Consider the following 13,721-nt stretch of genomic DNA (forward strand, 5'->3'; position numbering starts at 1 on the left):
GGGCAGTGAGGGCCTGCCCTGCGCCGGCCCCGGCCACGAGGCCACTGCCCCCGCTGTCCCCGGCAGCCTGCCCCCTGGGCCCGCATCCCTTCCTGGTCTCTTCACACCTTTGTCACACCTTCGCAACGGTGTCCCAGCCAGAGCTCTCTGCCCTTTCAGCCTTCTCCTCAGGTGCTGCCCTTGACCCTGACAAACCACCTGCCAGCTGTGGGGCTGAATACATGTCTCTCCTTTCCTTCTCGGGGGATGTGAGATCTGTCCCTCCATGCTCTGTCCCTCCTGCGCTCCCTGACGTTGACCTCATCAATTCATCAACTGTTGAACTGACATCAGGGAGCGGCGGCTGTGCATCGGGGATGGCGTCTGCCAGACTCGAGGGCGCCTTCCCGCATGGAGCCTGACTGCCCTGCCCTCCTCCCGCCGTCCCCTTGTCTGTCTCTTTGCATTGGGGGTTGGCAGCCCCGAGGTGCGGTCCGGGTCTGTCTGTCCACGCGTGCTCCCACCTGACCCGGTTGAGCTGCCAGGACTGAGGTCGGTCAGTGGCTCTGTTCCCACCACCCACTGAGCTCAGGGTGGGGCTCCGCTATCATCCTACCCTCTCCCCTTCCCACCAGGCGGACCCATCGGCCCATCCCAATTCAAAGCTTCCGGCAGAGCTATGAGGCCAAGAGTGCGCATGCTCACCAGGCTTTCTTTCAGGAGTTCGAGGTAAGGCCGCTAGCACCCTCGGGCTCAGAGCAGAGAGGACCTGAGGCCCCTGGCTCAGGCTGGACCTGCTCCCAGCATGCACCCCTGCCCCCATCCCTCTCCGGGGGTGGGGTGAGATGGGTCCTCTTCAGCAGCCACGGCCTGCTTCCCAATCTCTGCAGGAGCTGAAGGAGGTGGGCAAGGAGCAGCCCAGGCTGGAGGCGGAGCACCCGGCCAATGCCACGAAGAACCGTTACCCACACGTGCTACCCTGTGAGGGCCGGAGCAGGGCAGTGGGCACGGGCAGGGGGCGGTGTGTTCACCCGGCCCCAGACACTCAGGTTTTCCCGTCTGCAGATGACCACTCCCGGGTCAGGCTGACCCAGCTGGAAGGAGAGCCGCACTCCGACTACATCAATGCCAACTTTGTCCCAGTAAGGGCCACCTGCAGGGCTGTCTGTGGGGGGTGTCTGCTTGGAGACTGGTGCCTTTGCAGGACACACTGTCCCACCCTAGCTCCAGTAATTGTCCTCGAAGATCACCAGCTTGTGTTCCTCTAATCAAGCCAGCGGGTATTTGCTGAGGGCCTACTGTGTGCCAGACACTGACTGGGCCTGCCAGGGGCAGAGCTGGCTACCTGTAGTCTCGGCTTCAAAGGAGCACACTGTGTGTGCGTGTGTGTGTGCGCGCGTGCACTGCTTGAGTGTGTCACCTCTACCGCTCCACATGACAAGTGCTGTGTTAAGGGAACAAACATGGTTCTCAAAGCACATAGAAGAAGAAATTAAGTCCACCTGAGGAATCAAGAAAGGCTTCCTGGAGGAGGGGACATGTACTTGCTTGAAGGATGAGTAGAATTTTGATAAGAGATAAAAGAGGGGAAGGGCATTCCGGCTGGCAGGAACAGCCAGAGAAGAGCTAGGTGGGAGCGTACAGGTGGGGTGTGGCGCTGAGGTTGCCTGGTGGTGGCACATGAGACAGGAAAGGCACATTGGGTCTGGATGAAGGAGGGACTTGAATGTTAAGCTAAGGGCTCTGGATTTTACTTGGGCAATGGGGAGCCATGGAAGATTTTGAGCATGGAAGAAACATGAGTTTGGTTTGAGAGAGGGGCTGGTGAGGAGGCTGGACTGGGGACACTATTTCTGGCACATGAAGACCTTGTTATTTTCATGTGGGTTGTTCTGGCCCCTTAAAGGTCATGCTAGGGCGGTAGTGGCAGGGTCTCTGAAGCCACCCCTCCTGATCTGAATTCTTGGGGCGCACATGTGTACACGTGTTTGCACAGTATCTCCCTCCTGGAGATCTTACCTAGGACATTTACTGCTGTATGCTCACTGGGGCCTGGGGGACCAAGGGGTCACTGAGGAACACGTTCCTGTCTTCCACCCCCACAGGGCTACACCGACCCTCAGGAATTTATTGCCACCCAGGGGCCTCTCAAGAAAACTCTGGAGGACTTCTGGCGGCTTGTGTGGGAGCAGCAAGTTCACATCATTGTCATGCTGACTGTGGGCATGGAGAATGGGAGGGTGAGCATGCCCTGCAGTTTCCCGGAACGGCCACCAGGTGGCAAACGTTCTCCTTACAGGAGTGGCCCTCCTGCTGTCTCAGCCTTAGGTCTGGGAATGTGGGTCAGGCAGGAGTGAAGCCAGTTAGGCTTAGAGGTTGGTGCGGGTCCCCAGAGCCACCCAGAAGAGGGAGGTGGGAGGAAGGACTAGGTACTTAAGCTCTCAGGTCGACTCCGTTTCTTCTGACCTTTGGTGTTTCTCAGTTTCTCCACTTCCTCTTGCTCTAGGCAGAGAGGGGCAAAGAGGTTAGGAGAGAGAATGGGGTACGGATGGCCCCAGGGTGGGCATCAAAGATAGGGCATTCTGCATCCTTTCTTTCAAGAAGCCCAGTGGATGTGTCCTCCGTGCACTACTCAATGCAGGGCTCTGGGACAGAGAGAACACCTGCTGGGTCTGTCCTCCAGCTGGCACTGTGAGGCAAGGCCAGGCAGCCTTAAATAAAGCCACCTAGTTTTGCAAAGGAGCCCAGCAGCTGCCCTGAAGTCCTAAGGGTCATATGAGAGGTGCGGGGGTGATGGTGCCAGAGGCTAGCCAGAGGAGAGTGGCTTCTGGACGAGGTAGCCATGGAGCTGGGTTGGCACAGAGAGCAGAATTTCAGCAGGGGGACAGTGACCTGAAAGATGGGTGGGAAGGGTCATCAGGATAAAGCCACAGCCACCCCCTCTGCTCTGACCCTCTGACCGTAGGTGCTGTGTGAGCATTACTGGCCAGCAGACCCTACCCCCATCACCCACGGTCACATCATGGTCCACCTGCTGGCCGAGGAGCCCGAGGATGAGTGGACGAAGCGGGAATTCCAGCTGCAGCATGTGCGTGCCCCAGGGGACAGGGCAGCGGGCACCGTCCAGGGAAGCTGGTTAGGGAGGGGAGAGGGAGGCACGGAAAGGTTCAAGTTTTCTCCAAAGCTGCATAGTGAGAGGTAGAGCTCAGGGCTTCCTGCCTCACCCACCCCCCTCATGCTCATGTGCCTTGCCAGGCTGTGACAAGGGCAGACCAGGGCAGGAAAGCCAGGGACCGGCATCACCCCTCTGCCTGGGCACCCCGAGAGGCAGAGACTACCCAGGAGGCTGGGGAAGGAAGGAGGCAAGGGAAGCATCAGATCTGAGGAGCAGGCATCAGTCACTCTGCCCTCAGGGATCTGGTGAAGAAAGCTGAGGGGGGAGCAGAGGGAGCTCAGGGTTAGGCTCCCCCCTCTTGATGCCCCCCACCCCGGTCAGGTTGCCCAGCAACAGCAGCGGAGGGTGAAGCAGCTGCAGTTCACCACCTGGCCGGACCACAGTGTCCCTGAGGCCCCCCGCTCCCTGCTCACCTTTGTGGAACTGGTACGGGAGCAGGCGAGGGTCATCCAGGGCACCGGCCCCATCCTGGTGCACTGCAGGTGAGGACAGGCGGGCCTGGGGGGTGGGGCTTGGGGCCGTGGGGTGGCGGGACTCCCCTCCACCCACTCAGCCTGGATTGTCCCTACAGTGCGGGTGTGGGCCGCACGGGCACCTTCGTGGCCCTGTCAAGGCTGCTGCGGCAGCTGGAGGAGGAGCAGACGGTGGATGTGTTCAACGCTGTGTATGCGCTGCGGCTGTACCGGCCCCTCATGATCCAGACCCCGGTGAGGGCTCCACAGGGACCTGAAGGAGTGGGCGGGACGTGAGTGGCCCTGGGGCCACGGTGGTGGTCGGGGCCAGGGGTGGGGGTAACGGGGGGGGGGGGGGGCTGGCAGGAAAAGGAATCTCAGGGACACACAGGGGACCTGGGGGCGGGGCTCGAACAGGTAGCCACCCTATCTGTCAGAGGGGAGGTGGGACAGTCCCCTGCCAGCTTTAACCCCTTGCGGCAGCATGGGCAAAGTTCCCAGACGCCCACCTTCCTCAATCCATCCCTGCCTTGCTGGTCGGAGGCTGGAAAATCTCCGCGCTGGGCCCTGCCCCCTCAGCTGACCCAGTCCTCCTTCTCCTGCCAGAGCCAATACATCTTCCTGCACAGCTGCCTCCTGAACAAGATTCTAGAAGGGCCCTCTGTCACCTTCGAGTGAGTCGTAGCTCCCTTGGGGCCCTTGCGGTGGGAGGGGGCACAGGAAACATGTGCCCCCTCCCACCAACAGCCCCCCGATCCTGTCCATGGGCAGAGCTGAGAAGACTAGAAGCGGGAGCTGGGGAACCCCGTGTGCCTTGTCCACTGTCCACCCCTCCCCCAGGTCCCAGCCCATCTCGGTGACAAACTTTGCACAGGCCTGCGCCAAGAGGGCGGCCAATGGCAACGCTGGCTTCTTGAAGGAGTATAAGGTGTGTTTCAGACCAGGGGGGTGGCAACCAGGGGGGCTGTCCCTGCCCAACCGGCCCTTCTGTGGGCTCTGTCCCGCTGAGCCTCCTAACGCCCTTCTCCTCTGGGCCAGCTCCTGCTCCAGGCCATCAAGGACGTGGCTGACTCTTCTGCGCCCCCTCCTGGCTATGAGCAGGACAGCATGGGCTCCTGTGAGTGCCTGTGGTCCCACTGCCCCCCCCCCGCCCCCCACAACAGGCGTGGGTGGAGGGCTTTTGGCACCCTCACCCTCTCCATCTCCCCTCAGACAACGACTATCAAGTGCGGTTTTCTCCGGTGGAGGACAGCCCCCCTAATGAGATGCTGGAAGCCTGTCTTTTCTCTGTGAGATGATGCCCTATCCCTTGCCCTCTCTGGTCATTTGTGCTTCTTGGGCTGGAGCTGGGGTTTCTGGGGGCTCCCTAGAGCTGTGATGGATAGGGAGCGCCCTCAGTCCCTGGGAGCCAATGTCGTGTGCTCCACAGGGTGGGCCTTCGGGCCATGACCACGTTGTGCTGACTGGCCCTGCCGGGCCCCAGGAGTTCTGGGAGCTGGTGTGGGAGCACAGGGCCCACGTGCTGGTCTCCCTGTGCCCACCTGACACCTGGGAGAAGGTGAGGGGGGCAGAGAGACGATGGTGGGGGAAAGCCTCAGTGTTGGGGCAGGGCTGGGGGAGCTCATGGCGGGGCCTATGACCAGGGGTGGGCAGAGAGCTTGGGAAGCCACCTGAGTGGCTCTGACTTGGTCCCCGGTCACAGGAGTTCTGGCCAACGGAGACGCGGCCTATTGTTACAGACATGGTGACCGTGCACTGGGTGGCCGAGAGCAGCACGGCAGGCTGGCCCTGTACCCTCCTAAGGGTCACACATGTAGGTGTCGGGCCCACAGGCTGCGGGGTGCTGGGCTGTGTGGGGAAGAGGCTTGTGCTGGTTTTCCTCTGCTCCTTCCTGGGCTGGTGCCAATGGCTTTGCCCCCAGGGGAAGAGCAGGAAGGAGAGGCAGGTGCAGAGACTGCTGTTCCCTCACTGGGAGCCAGGGCGGGAGCTCCCGGCCACCACCCTGCTGCCCTTCTTGGCTGCCGTGGGCCGGTGCTGCTCTCGGGACAAGACGAAGCCAGGCACGCTGCTCAGCCACTCCAGGTGCTGCTGGACAAAGAAAAGGCTGGGGGGGGGGGTGCCCGAACCCCCTCACTGCCTCTGCAGCAGGCCCTCACATTTCATCAAGCCCTACTTGAGTGATGGGTCAAAAGGGCACACTTTCCCAGTGCTCCCATCTCCTTACTCTGCCCTGATATCTCTGGGGAGTATGACATCTTTTGGAAATTTAGCCCCTCCTGGCTCAGACCCCGGCCTGCTGGCCCACTAGGTGCCCAGAGGTCCCTTCCCAGTCCCCAGGCCCAGGTGGGGTTTCCCCATATACCTGGATAGTCCAGTGTTCTCTGCCCCTCCCCCCGCCCCTGGACCCCATCCGACCAGAGGTCAATTGCAGCAAGGGTGTGGCCCAGCTGGGCACCTTCCTGGCCATGGACCAGCTGCTACAGCAGGCGGGGGCTGAGTGCACCGTGGACATCTTTAACATGGCCTTGCAGCAGTCACTGGCCTGTGGCCTCATGACCCCAACACTGGTGAGAGGCCCCCAGGGATCAGCTGTGGGAAGGGGTGAGGGAGCAGGGAAGGTTCCAGGAGCTGTCTCTAGGCAGCGCACTTTGGGCAGCCACTAGGTGGTGCTGGGGACCACGATGATCTCAGATGGAAGCCTAAGGGTTGGGAGACGCAAGGGAGCCTTTCTGCCCTAGATGTGGCAGGCAGGGTGAAGCTCCTTCCCCCACGTCTGCCCCCAGGAGCAGTATATATACCTCTACAACTGTCTGAACAGCGCACTCATGGACGGGCTGCCTTGAGTCAGCACTGGTCACCGTGCTTATGCGGGAGCAGAAGAGGTCTGGGCCCTGCCAGGCAGGGACCAGCAGCCCTCAGCATACCCGCTGGGGCCTGGCTTCCCCAGGAGGGCAGCCTGCACACTGAGCCCTGTGTTGTGACGGGCAGAGTTGAGGAATAAAGAATGTGTTCAAGCCTGAGACTGAATGTGCTCTGTCTGTCCACCCTCCATAGAGGAAAGGAATGGCCTCTAAGACTTGTGCGACATGGGGCCCAATGGGAGGGCCTGGTGGGCAACCGTGAGCAGGGTAGGGTCTGGCTGAAGGGTCTGACGCGCAGCCTGCATGCTGGTGGCTTTTCCTGCGGAGCAGACCCTGCTGCCTCATCTTCCAGTTTTCCAGTAGACTTAGACTTGAGTCTCTAGAGTCTTGGGGTGCCCCAGATTCAGAGCCCTGGTTACTCAGGGTTCTCCTGCCCCACCTCCCACCCCTGTATGCAGTGGGACCAATGGTGTTTCCTTTTTGCATTTGCTTGCCTTCTCCTGCCATCTCCAGCCGTCTCTACCTGCCAGTGTTTGCAGGGTCGCCCTCAACCCCTCTCTGCTGCCCCCAGAGTGCAGGCGCCGCAGGCTAGCCGAAGAAGAAGGCAGGAGCTGGGGGCTTTGTTGCTTCATGGGAGGTGGCTGCTCAGGCCAGAGTGGCCAAGTTTTCTCTGCTCCTTTGCCCTCTTCTTCCTCCCTTCTGCCATAGGAGGGAGGGAGGAGAGAAAGCATGGAGGGAATTTTGTAAGGGAGGAAAACCGGGAGGAGAAACGGAAAACAGTGGGGTTGAGGACCTGGGAGAAAGCAGTTTGTCCCACCCTGTAGGACTGGACTGCACAGCACATGACATGATATGGCCTCATGAGCTCCTGTCCGACTCCCAGACTAGACCGCACAATTTTGAACAGCAAGTTGCCTGATACTCAACATCAGTTGTCCCTGGTGGAAGGCCCTGGGGTGGGGGTCGGGGCACAGAGAGAGCCTGGACTAATCAGAGTGGGAGGCCCTGAAACGCAGTTAGATCCCCAAATGGAAGAGGAGGCAGAGCTCTCACTGGCCAACCTGAGTTCCTAGTAAAGTATGAGGGGTCAGCGGTGAGAGAGGGCCTTTCTTAGGCCTGGTTGGAGAAGGGGAACAGAGGAAGGGCTCTCTGGTCCATCAGGACCCTTCCCAGGATGAGGTTAGGCTCCGGTGCTCCCCAGGGGGAATGGAGGTCATGGCCTCTTCCAAACTTCATTAGGAGTCCCAGAGGTTGGCCCCATCATGACCCTCAAATTGGCGGGCTGGAGACTAGCTCTGAGCTCCCCAAACCCCCTATGAAGGGCTGCTGCTGAGGTTGAAACAGGGCTCAAGCATGGTTTTTCCAGTCTGGGCCCCTCACACTGGAGCAGCGGGAGCTGCAAACAGGCAGGGGAATGGAGCCAAGCTATGGATGAGTGAGGCCGGAAACAGGCTGATCTGGGAAGGCAGGGCGGCTTGCTTTTCTGGGTCTTTTCTGGTAATGAGAGCCAGGACCATCCGTGCAGGACCTTCTCTGGCCTTCCTAGGGGGCTCAGCCCCATTCAGGGCCATGGCCCCAATTGGACCCTGGGGTCAGGGTGCACTGGCTGACCTGGGGACCTTGGGGGTTAACAGCAGAGGCAGAGAATGGGATGGGGGGATGGTTGATGTGAGGTATGAAGGGGTCTGGAGGTATGGGGTAGAAGGAATAATGGCTGCCTCTGAGTCTCCAGGCTTTGGGATACTCTCTGGCTGGGCCACGGGAAGGTAGAACCCAAATGAGAGACAGGGGAAGCTCTAGCTCCCTACTGGGGTCTGGTTCAGCATGGGAAAGAACAGAGAAAGCAAAAGGCTACATGAAGGAAGCACGGCCATCCCAGTCTGGTCTAAGAAGAGAACAGAGATTGATGCCCCCCTTAGTCACCATCTGCCCTGCCTGTCAAGGCCCTGGGACCCACCAGAAGGCCCCCCCTGGAGCTCAGCCTCAGGGCAGTTGGGCTGCAGTTGCAGCGCTGGACTCCAGGTGGCGCCCATTCGCGGATTATCTGGAAGCCTCTGATAACCCAGCCCAGTTTAGTGTCTACCTAGTTTGGTCCCCAGGACAGGATCCAGTTGATCCCAGGGCCTTGGACCTGAGTGGGGTTGCATGCATGCAAAGTACATTCAGTGGGTGGAAATCCGCACTTCCTTTGGTGGCAAGACCCGATGGGCTCAGTGAGAAGGCCCTTCCTTTTTGCCCACTGCTCCCCTCCTTGCATAAGGTGGAAACTTTTACCACCTGACCCCTTTCAGGATGACGCCTCACTTCCCTCCTCTAGGAGACACGACGACAAGGACAGGCCCTGAATTCCAGTTCTGGGAATCCCCCCTTCCCCAAGCCATGTGACGTTGAACAAATCACTTCCCTCTTGGGTCTCTGTGGAAAATGTGGTAGAGGGGTTGGGGTCTCATGGGAACTCTTAAGGTTGCTTCCAGAGAGGCTCCTCCAAGTCCCTGGGACCCGTGGCTGACCCCGCAGGCAAGAGGGCCCCCAGCCCGCAAGCCTAGGTCCTGGGACATCCCATAGTTTCCAAACAAGTGCAAGAGCAGGTCCCTGACGTGCCATCTCTGCTCACTCTCTTAGAGTCTCTTTGCCTTTCTTTCTTTTCTTTTTTTTTTTTTTCTTTCCTGGATGAAATTCCTGCCAGCTCGGAAGGAAGGAGGGAAGGGGAGCGAGCCGCAGCGCAGAAAGTTTCCTTGACTCCTCCTCCGCCTGTGTCTCCCTCCCTTGCCAAGCCCAGCCTGTGAAACTGAATAACGAAGATCACTCAACAATGCCTGCCCCTCTCTGACTGCACGGTCCCCGCGCTGCCGCCGCCGCCGCCACCCAACAGAGCCCGCGGGGCGGTCCCCACCGACGGCGCAGCCCGCCGGCCCGGCCGCGGGACCCAGAGGCAAGCAGCGGCCGCCACCGCGCCGGAGCGCTCGCCGGTCCTCCGGTCGGTCCGCCAGGTGCTCCGGCCCCAAGATGCCCAGCCCGCCGGGACTGCGGGCGCTGTGGCTGTGCGCCGCGCTGTGCGCCTCCCCGTGCGCTGGCGGCGCCCCCCAGCCCGGCCCAGCGTCTGCCGCTTGCCCGGCCCCCTGCCACTGCCAAGAGGACGGCATCATGCTGTCGGCCGACTGCTCGGAGCTTGGGCTCTCCGCCGTGCCCCGGGACCTGGACCCCCTGACGGCTTACCTGTGAGTACTAGCCCGCACGTCCCTCCCTGCTCCCGCCTGGCCGCCGGCTAGCGCCCAGCCTCGGCCTCCGGCTAGGGCACCTGCCAGGCTTCTGCCGGGAGGCATGGGCGTCCGGGGAGGGCTCTTCCCCTTCCAAGTGGACTGCAGCGGGACAGCAGTCAGGCGGGCCGGGGGTGGGGTGGGGGGAATCTGAGACTGCGGATCAGACAAGTGGTGAGGCTGGGCTTCCCTTGGTTTCTCAGTGGCCCCTGCCTGTGGTTCACTGTGGGAGCTCGGACTTGGTAAGAGGTGGGTGTCTGGACGGTGAAGCTGGAGGGCTCAGGGGCTGGCCTGCCCTCCTCTTGCTGCTTTCTCCCCAGCGCCCCAGTGCCCAGGACCGGGGATGAGTGTGAAGCTGACTGATTTGGTGACAGAGGAGAGAGGAGGGCCTCCAGTGGGGTGCAGAGATTGTCTGCTCCTCTGCATGGCAAGGAGAGCAGAGCTGTCACACAGAGGCTGGGTGGCGTGGTTGGTGGGGAGGGGGGGGTTGTCCCAGAAGCTGAGAGAGGGGCCTTGATCACTCTTGGCTTCTCCAAAAGCACCCCTGCCAGCACCATCTCCCTCTGCTGAGGCCTCTCGGCTCCCCCAGGGGCCTCCCTGAAGTCATGTCCCAAGAGGCCGTGTTGGAGACACTAATTTGTGGGCAGGCGCCGAGGCTGAAAACCAGAGAACCATTTTTAGAGCTGAGTTGGGGTGAGATGGACTTGTGAGGGGACCCTATTGGGGACAGCTGTCCCAAGGAAGGCTCAGAGGAGCTTCCCCTTCAGAGACTGAGGGCTGGGGGCACTCCCTGCTCCCACCTGGGCAAGAAGAGGGTGTGAGAGCGCATTCCAGACCACCTAACCCCACCCCCACCTCAGTCTGTGGAGGAAATCTGCGCCCCCCACCCCCACCCCCGGCCCCCCAGCCCTGCCCAGGCTCCTTCACCTTTTCTCAGAGAAGTTCAGGTGGGAAAGTCTGGGACCATCTGTCCCAGGGACAGGCTCCGGGGCTCCAGGACCTGGAAGCCCTGAGGGAGAGGGGCTGGGCTAGTTTTCACAGGAGTCTGGCAGGTGTCTGTTGAGCTAGATGGGATCAGCGTGATCAGCTGTGGGGCTGTCCTGGTGGCCTGTGGAGGGCCCTGAATTGCAACCCTTCATGGAGCTCCCCTCCCAGTCCTTCTGTCCCTAGCTGGATGTCCCTCTTGACTTCAAGAGGCACAGGCTGGGGACCAGGGCAGAGAGTGAGAGGAGAAAATAGTGTTCGTATTCCAAAAGGGCAAATTGAATCCTTCAGAGCCCAGGAGGTGAAGGCAGGGGTAAACCCTGTGAGTCCCTTGAGGGGCTAGGAGGGTGTCCCCACAGCTGCCAGAGGAGGACTGGCCCTGGCCCCCACGTCTGCAAAAGCTAGGGCAGCCCCACTTTTAGCCATTTTATATCTTGGGGGTATATGACATTGCTTCATTTGAAGACAGGGTTCTGGGGCTAGGAAGTGTTTGGCAATGGCATCTGTCTTTCTCCAGGGGAGCAGAAGGAAGGGTCTTTTTCTGGGTTGCATGGGGGGTGGGGAATGGGGCCTTCCAGAAATTGGGTGCTCCAACCTCCTTTCTCAGGACCTGTCTTTCCAGACGGAACCTTTTTCTGGAAGAACTTGGGGAAAGAGGGATACGATGCCACCTTTGGAATCCAAGCGTCCCAGCATCTATGCTGATGGAAGGTTTTCCACCGCCTTGTCCCAGTTCCCAGGGGCTGTGAGGTCTGCATCTGGGTCCAGTGGAGGTGGCACCTTCTGAATTTGTCTTGTGGGTCTGTGGAAATAGAGGAAGGCTCTCTCTCTCAAGACTCAGACCTGTGGGAGTGGGGAGAAGATGGAGTAGGGTCCTGAGGCAATGTGGGGCATTTAATGGTGGGCTCTGGAATACTGGAGGGAGGTGGTAGAGAACCACGGCCGCTGCCCTGGGCTGCGGATGGGTCCCATGTGGGTAGTGGATGAAGGGGTCTCTGCTGGGGGCAGCTGGCCTGAGGGTGGCTCATAGGATGAGGCTTCTTCCTTTGCTTCTCAGGAATGAGGGTTTGTCACTGAGAAGAGTGAGGGCAGGGAGGTCATGGAGCTCCCTTCCTTCTCAGCAATGTCCGGCAATGCCCAGTCTGGCCCCGCCTCGAGGAGCCCAGCCCTAGTGGAGGACGGTGCAGATTGATGATGGAACCAGCGGGGCCTCTCGGTCTGGGCCCCCACACCCTGGTTCCTTCCCAGCTTTGCCACCTACTGAGTCACTGAGCTCCTCTGAGCCTTGGGCTCATCATTTGTGTACAGAGAGAAGCGGGTAGCAGGGAGGATTAAGTGAGATAATAGGTCTATAAGAAGTCCCCAGAACAGTGCCTGACACACAAGAGGTGATGTAGAAATAGCGGCTATTATTATCATGCCTGCTGTTGGGTGTGCAGTGGAGGTGGGAACAAGCCCCCAGGACACTTCACACAGAAGGGAAATTGAGTCCACGGGTGGGTATAGAACTCAAGGGCGGGGCACCTGGCTGGCTCAGTCAGTTGAGCATCCAACTCCTAATTTTGGCTCAGGTCATGATCTCGGGCCCCACATTGGTTGGGCTCTCCGCTCAGCATGGAGTCTGCTCGTCCCTCCTCTTCTGTTTCTCCCCGCCTCCACCAACTCTCTTTTTCTCAATAAATAAATAAATAAAATATTCAAATAAAATGAACCCAGAGGGAATGGTCTGTGGCAGAAAGAAGAGAGGTGTGTGCTAGGAAGTCATCTGCAGGTGCTGGTCTTAGTCAATGCTTGGTTGTTCGGGGGCCCTGGGGTCCAAGGTATTGGTTGACAGTGGGGGTGGGGATGGGAGGGAAGGGAACACTTACATCTTCCTGACACTGGGTGGAGAAGGTGAAAGATAAGATTAAAGCACTTGGGTGTACAGGAAGTGGCAGGCCTGAGGTACCTGAAGATTCTTAGAAGGGGCCGTAGATTGAACCGTAGGAGGCACCAACGAACTATGGACTCCAGAAGATACCTGGTGGTCCTAGATCCACCCCAGTCAAAATTACTTCACATCTGCCTCCTCACCCTGGGAAGGTGAGGCTCTGTCCTTCTAGCCAGTGACCTCTCATGGTGCACACACCTCTACCTTCCTCCATCTTGGTTCTAGCAAAGACTGGAAAGTCTTCTTTATCCCCCACTGCTACCCTTTGCTTTGACACCTAAGTCCAAAAATTATGATTCTTTTGGGGCCCAATGCCAGCTCCGTTTGATCAAGCTTGGGAGGTCAGATTTGAAATACCCACAATTTTCAAGTGTCTCTCATTTTTTGAAGTCTTCTCCCAAACTGAGTTGCCATGAGGTTCCCTGGGGTTTGGACCTTCTTCCTGAGTAGGGTGTCCTGGGAACCCATCTGGAGGAGGTAGAGCTCTGGGGCATCCCAGTTTGATGGTGACACGAAGACATGATGCCTCTTGCTGTATTCTACCCCACATACACACAGTGAAGGGACAGGAATGCCCAGATAGCAAATACTGGTTGGCTAAGTCTCAGAGGTGTCCCCGAGTGGGAGAATCCAGGTGGTTACTCTGTGTTCCTCATTTTGCTCTCAATGTCCAGCCATATCAGGAGCAGGTGGTGGGAGAAAAGCCTTCTTGGGAGGCAAGTTGTAAAAGGCCTGAGGCTCCTACACTTGTACTTGGCCCCGAGCATCTGTCTCCATCACCCACTGCTTCCGGGGGCTAAGAGAGGGGCGGCCCTTCTGGGCAGTCCTAGTCAGGCTGCTCCCAGCATGTCCCATAGGCCTTGCCTAGCACAGGAAGAAGCGGAGAAGCATGAACAAGCCGCTTCAGTGGATGAGAGCTGGCCTTGGGCAGGATGAACCCGGGAGCTCAGTGTGCCTGGTCTCCTGTCTCACCTCCAAGGCTACCCTTCCTGGCTTAGGCCTCAGTTTCCCTTTCTGGTAGATTCGAAGAGCCTGAGCATCTCTGCCTTCCTGGAACTCGGGGTCTGTGAGTTCCAATCCTCG

General features: G+C 59.4%; 2 protein-coding genes across 10 annotated transcripts in view; both read left to right on the forward strand.

The window, feature by feature from the left end:
* The window catches only part of LOC131814344 (receptor-type tyrosine-protein phosphatase V-like), a 34,189-nt gene extending 24,786 nt beyond the window's left edge, over positions 1-9,403 (forward strand). For 4 of the 8 annotated variants that reach the window (XM_059145134.1, XM_059145132.1, XM_059145135.1 and 1 more), the window contains 16 exons: positions 615-708; positions 870-960; positions 1,045-1,121; positions 2,085-2,219; positions 2,945-3,067; positions 3,476-3,636; positions 3,726-3,861; positions 4,213-4,280; positions 4,354-4,534; positions 4,645-4,723; positions 4,819-4,895; positions 5,036-5,164; positions 5,309-5,419; positions 5,528-5,688; positions 6,038-6,173; positions 9,154-9,403. In XM_059145134.1, coding sequence (XP_059001117.1) covers positions 615-708; positions 870-960; positions 1,045-1,121; positions 2,085-2,219; positions 2,945-3,067; positions 3,476-3,636; positions 3,726-3,861; positions 4,213-4,280; positions 4,354-4,534; positions 4,645-4,723; positions 4,819-4,895; positions 5,036-5,164; positions 5,309-5,419; positions 5,528-5,688; positions 6,038-6,173; positions 9,154-9,297 — 1,903 coding nt within the window. In that variant the 3' untranslated portion in view covers positions 9,298-9,403. Of the gene's footprint in view, positions 1-614; positions 709-869; positions 961-1,044; positions 1,122-2,084; positions 2,220-2,944; positions 3,068-3,475; positions 3,637-3,725; positions 3,862-4,212; positions 4,281-4,353; positions 4,535-4,644; positions 4,724-4,818; positions 4,896-5,035; positions 5,165-5,308; positions 5,420-5,527; positions 5,689-6,037; positions 6,174-6,389; positions 6,622-9,153 lie in introns of those variants that run through there. The other 4 variants (XM_059145137.1, XM_059145139.1, XM_059145138.1 and 1 more) reach the window with 4 other exon arrangements.
* Positions 9,387-13,721, forward strand: part of LGR6 (leucine rich repeat containing G protein-coupled receptor 6) — a 119,833-nt gene continuing 115,498 nt past the window's right edge. For both annotated transcript variants that reach the window (XM_059145141.1, XM_059145142.1), the window contains exon 1: positions 9,387-9,685. In XM_059145141.1, the coding sequence (XP_059001124.1) occupies positions 9,474-9,685 (212 nt within the window). In that variant the 5' untranslated portion in view covers positions 9,387-9,473. The remainder of the gene's footprint in view (positions 9,686-13,721) is intronic.

This window comes from Mustela lutreola, chromosome 14, assembly GCF_030435805.1.
Source record: "Mustela lutreola isolate mMusLut2 chromosome 14, mMusLut2.pri, whole genome shotgun sequence".
Taxonomy (NCBI): domain Eukaryota; kingdom Metazoa; phylum Chordata; class Mammalia; order Carnivora; family Mustelidae; genus Mustela; species Mustela lutreola.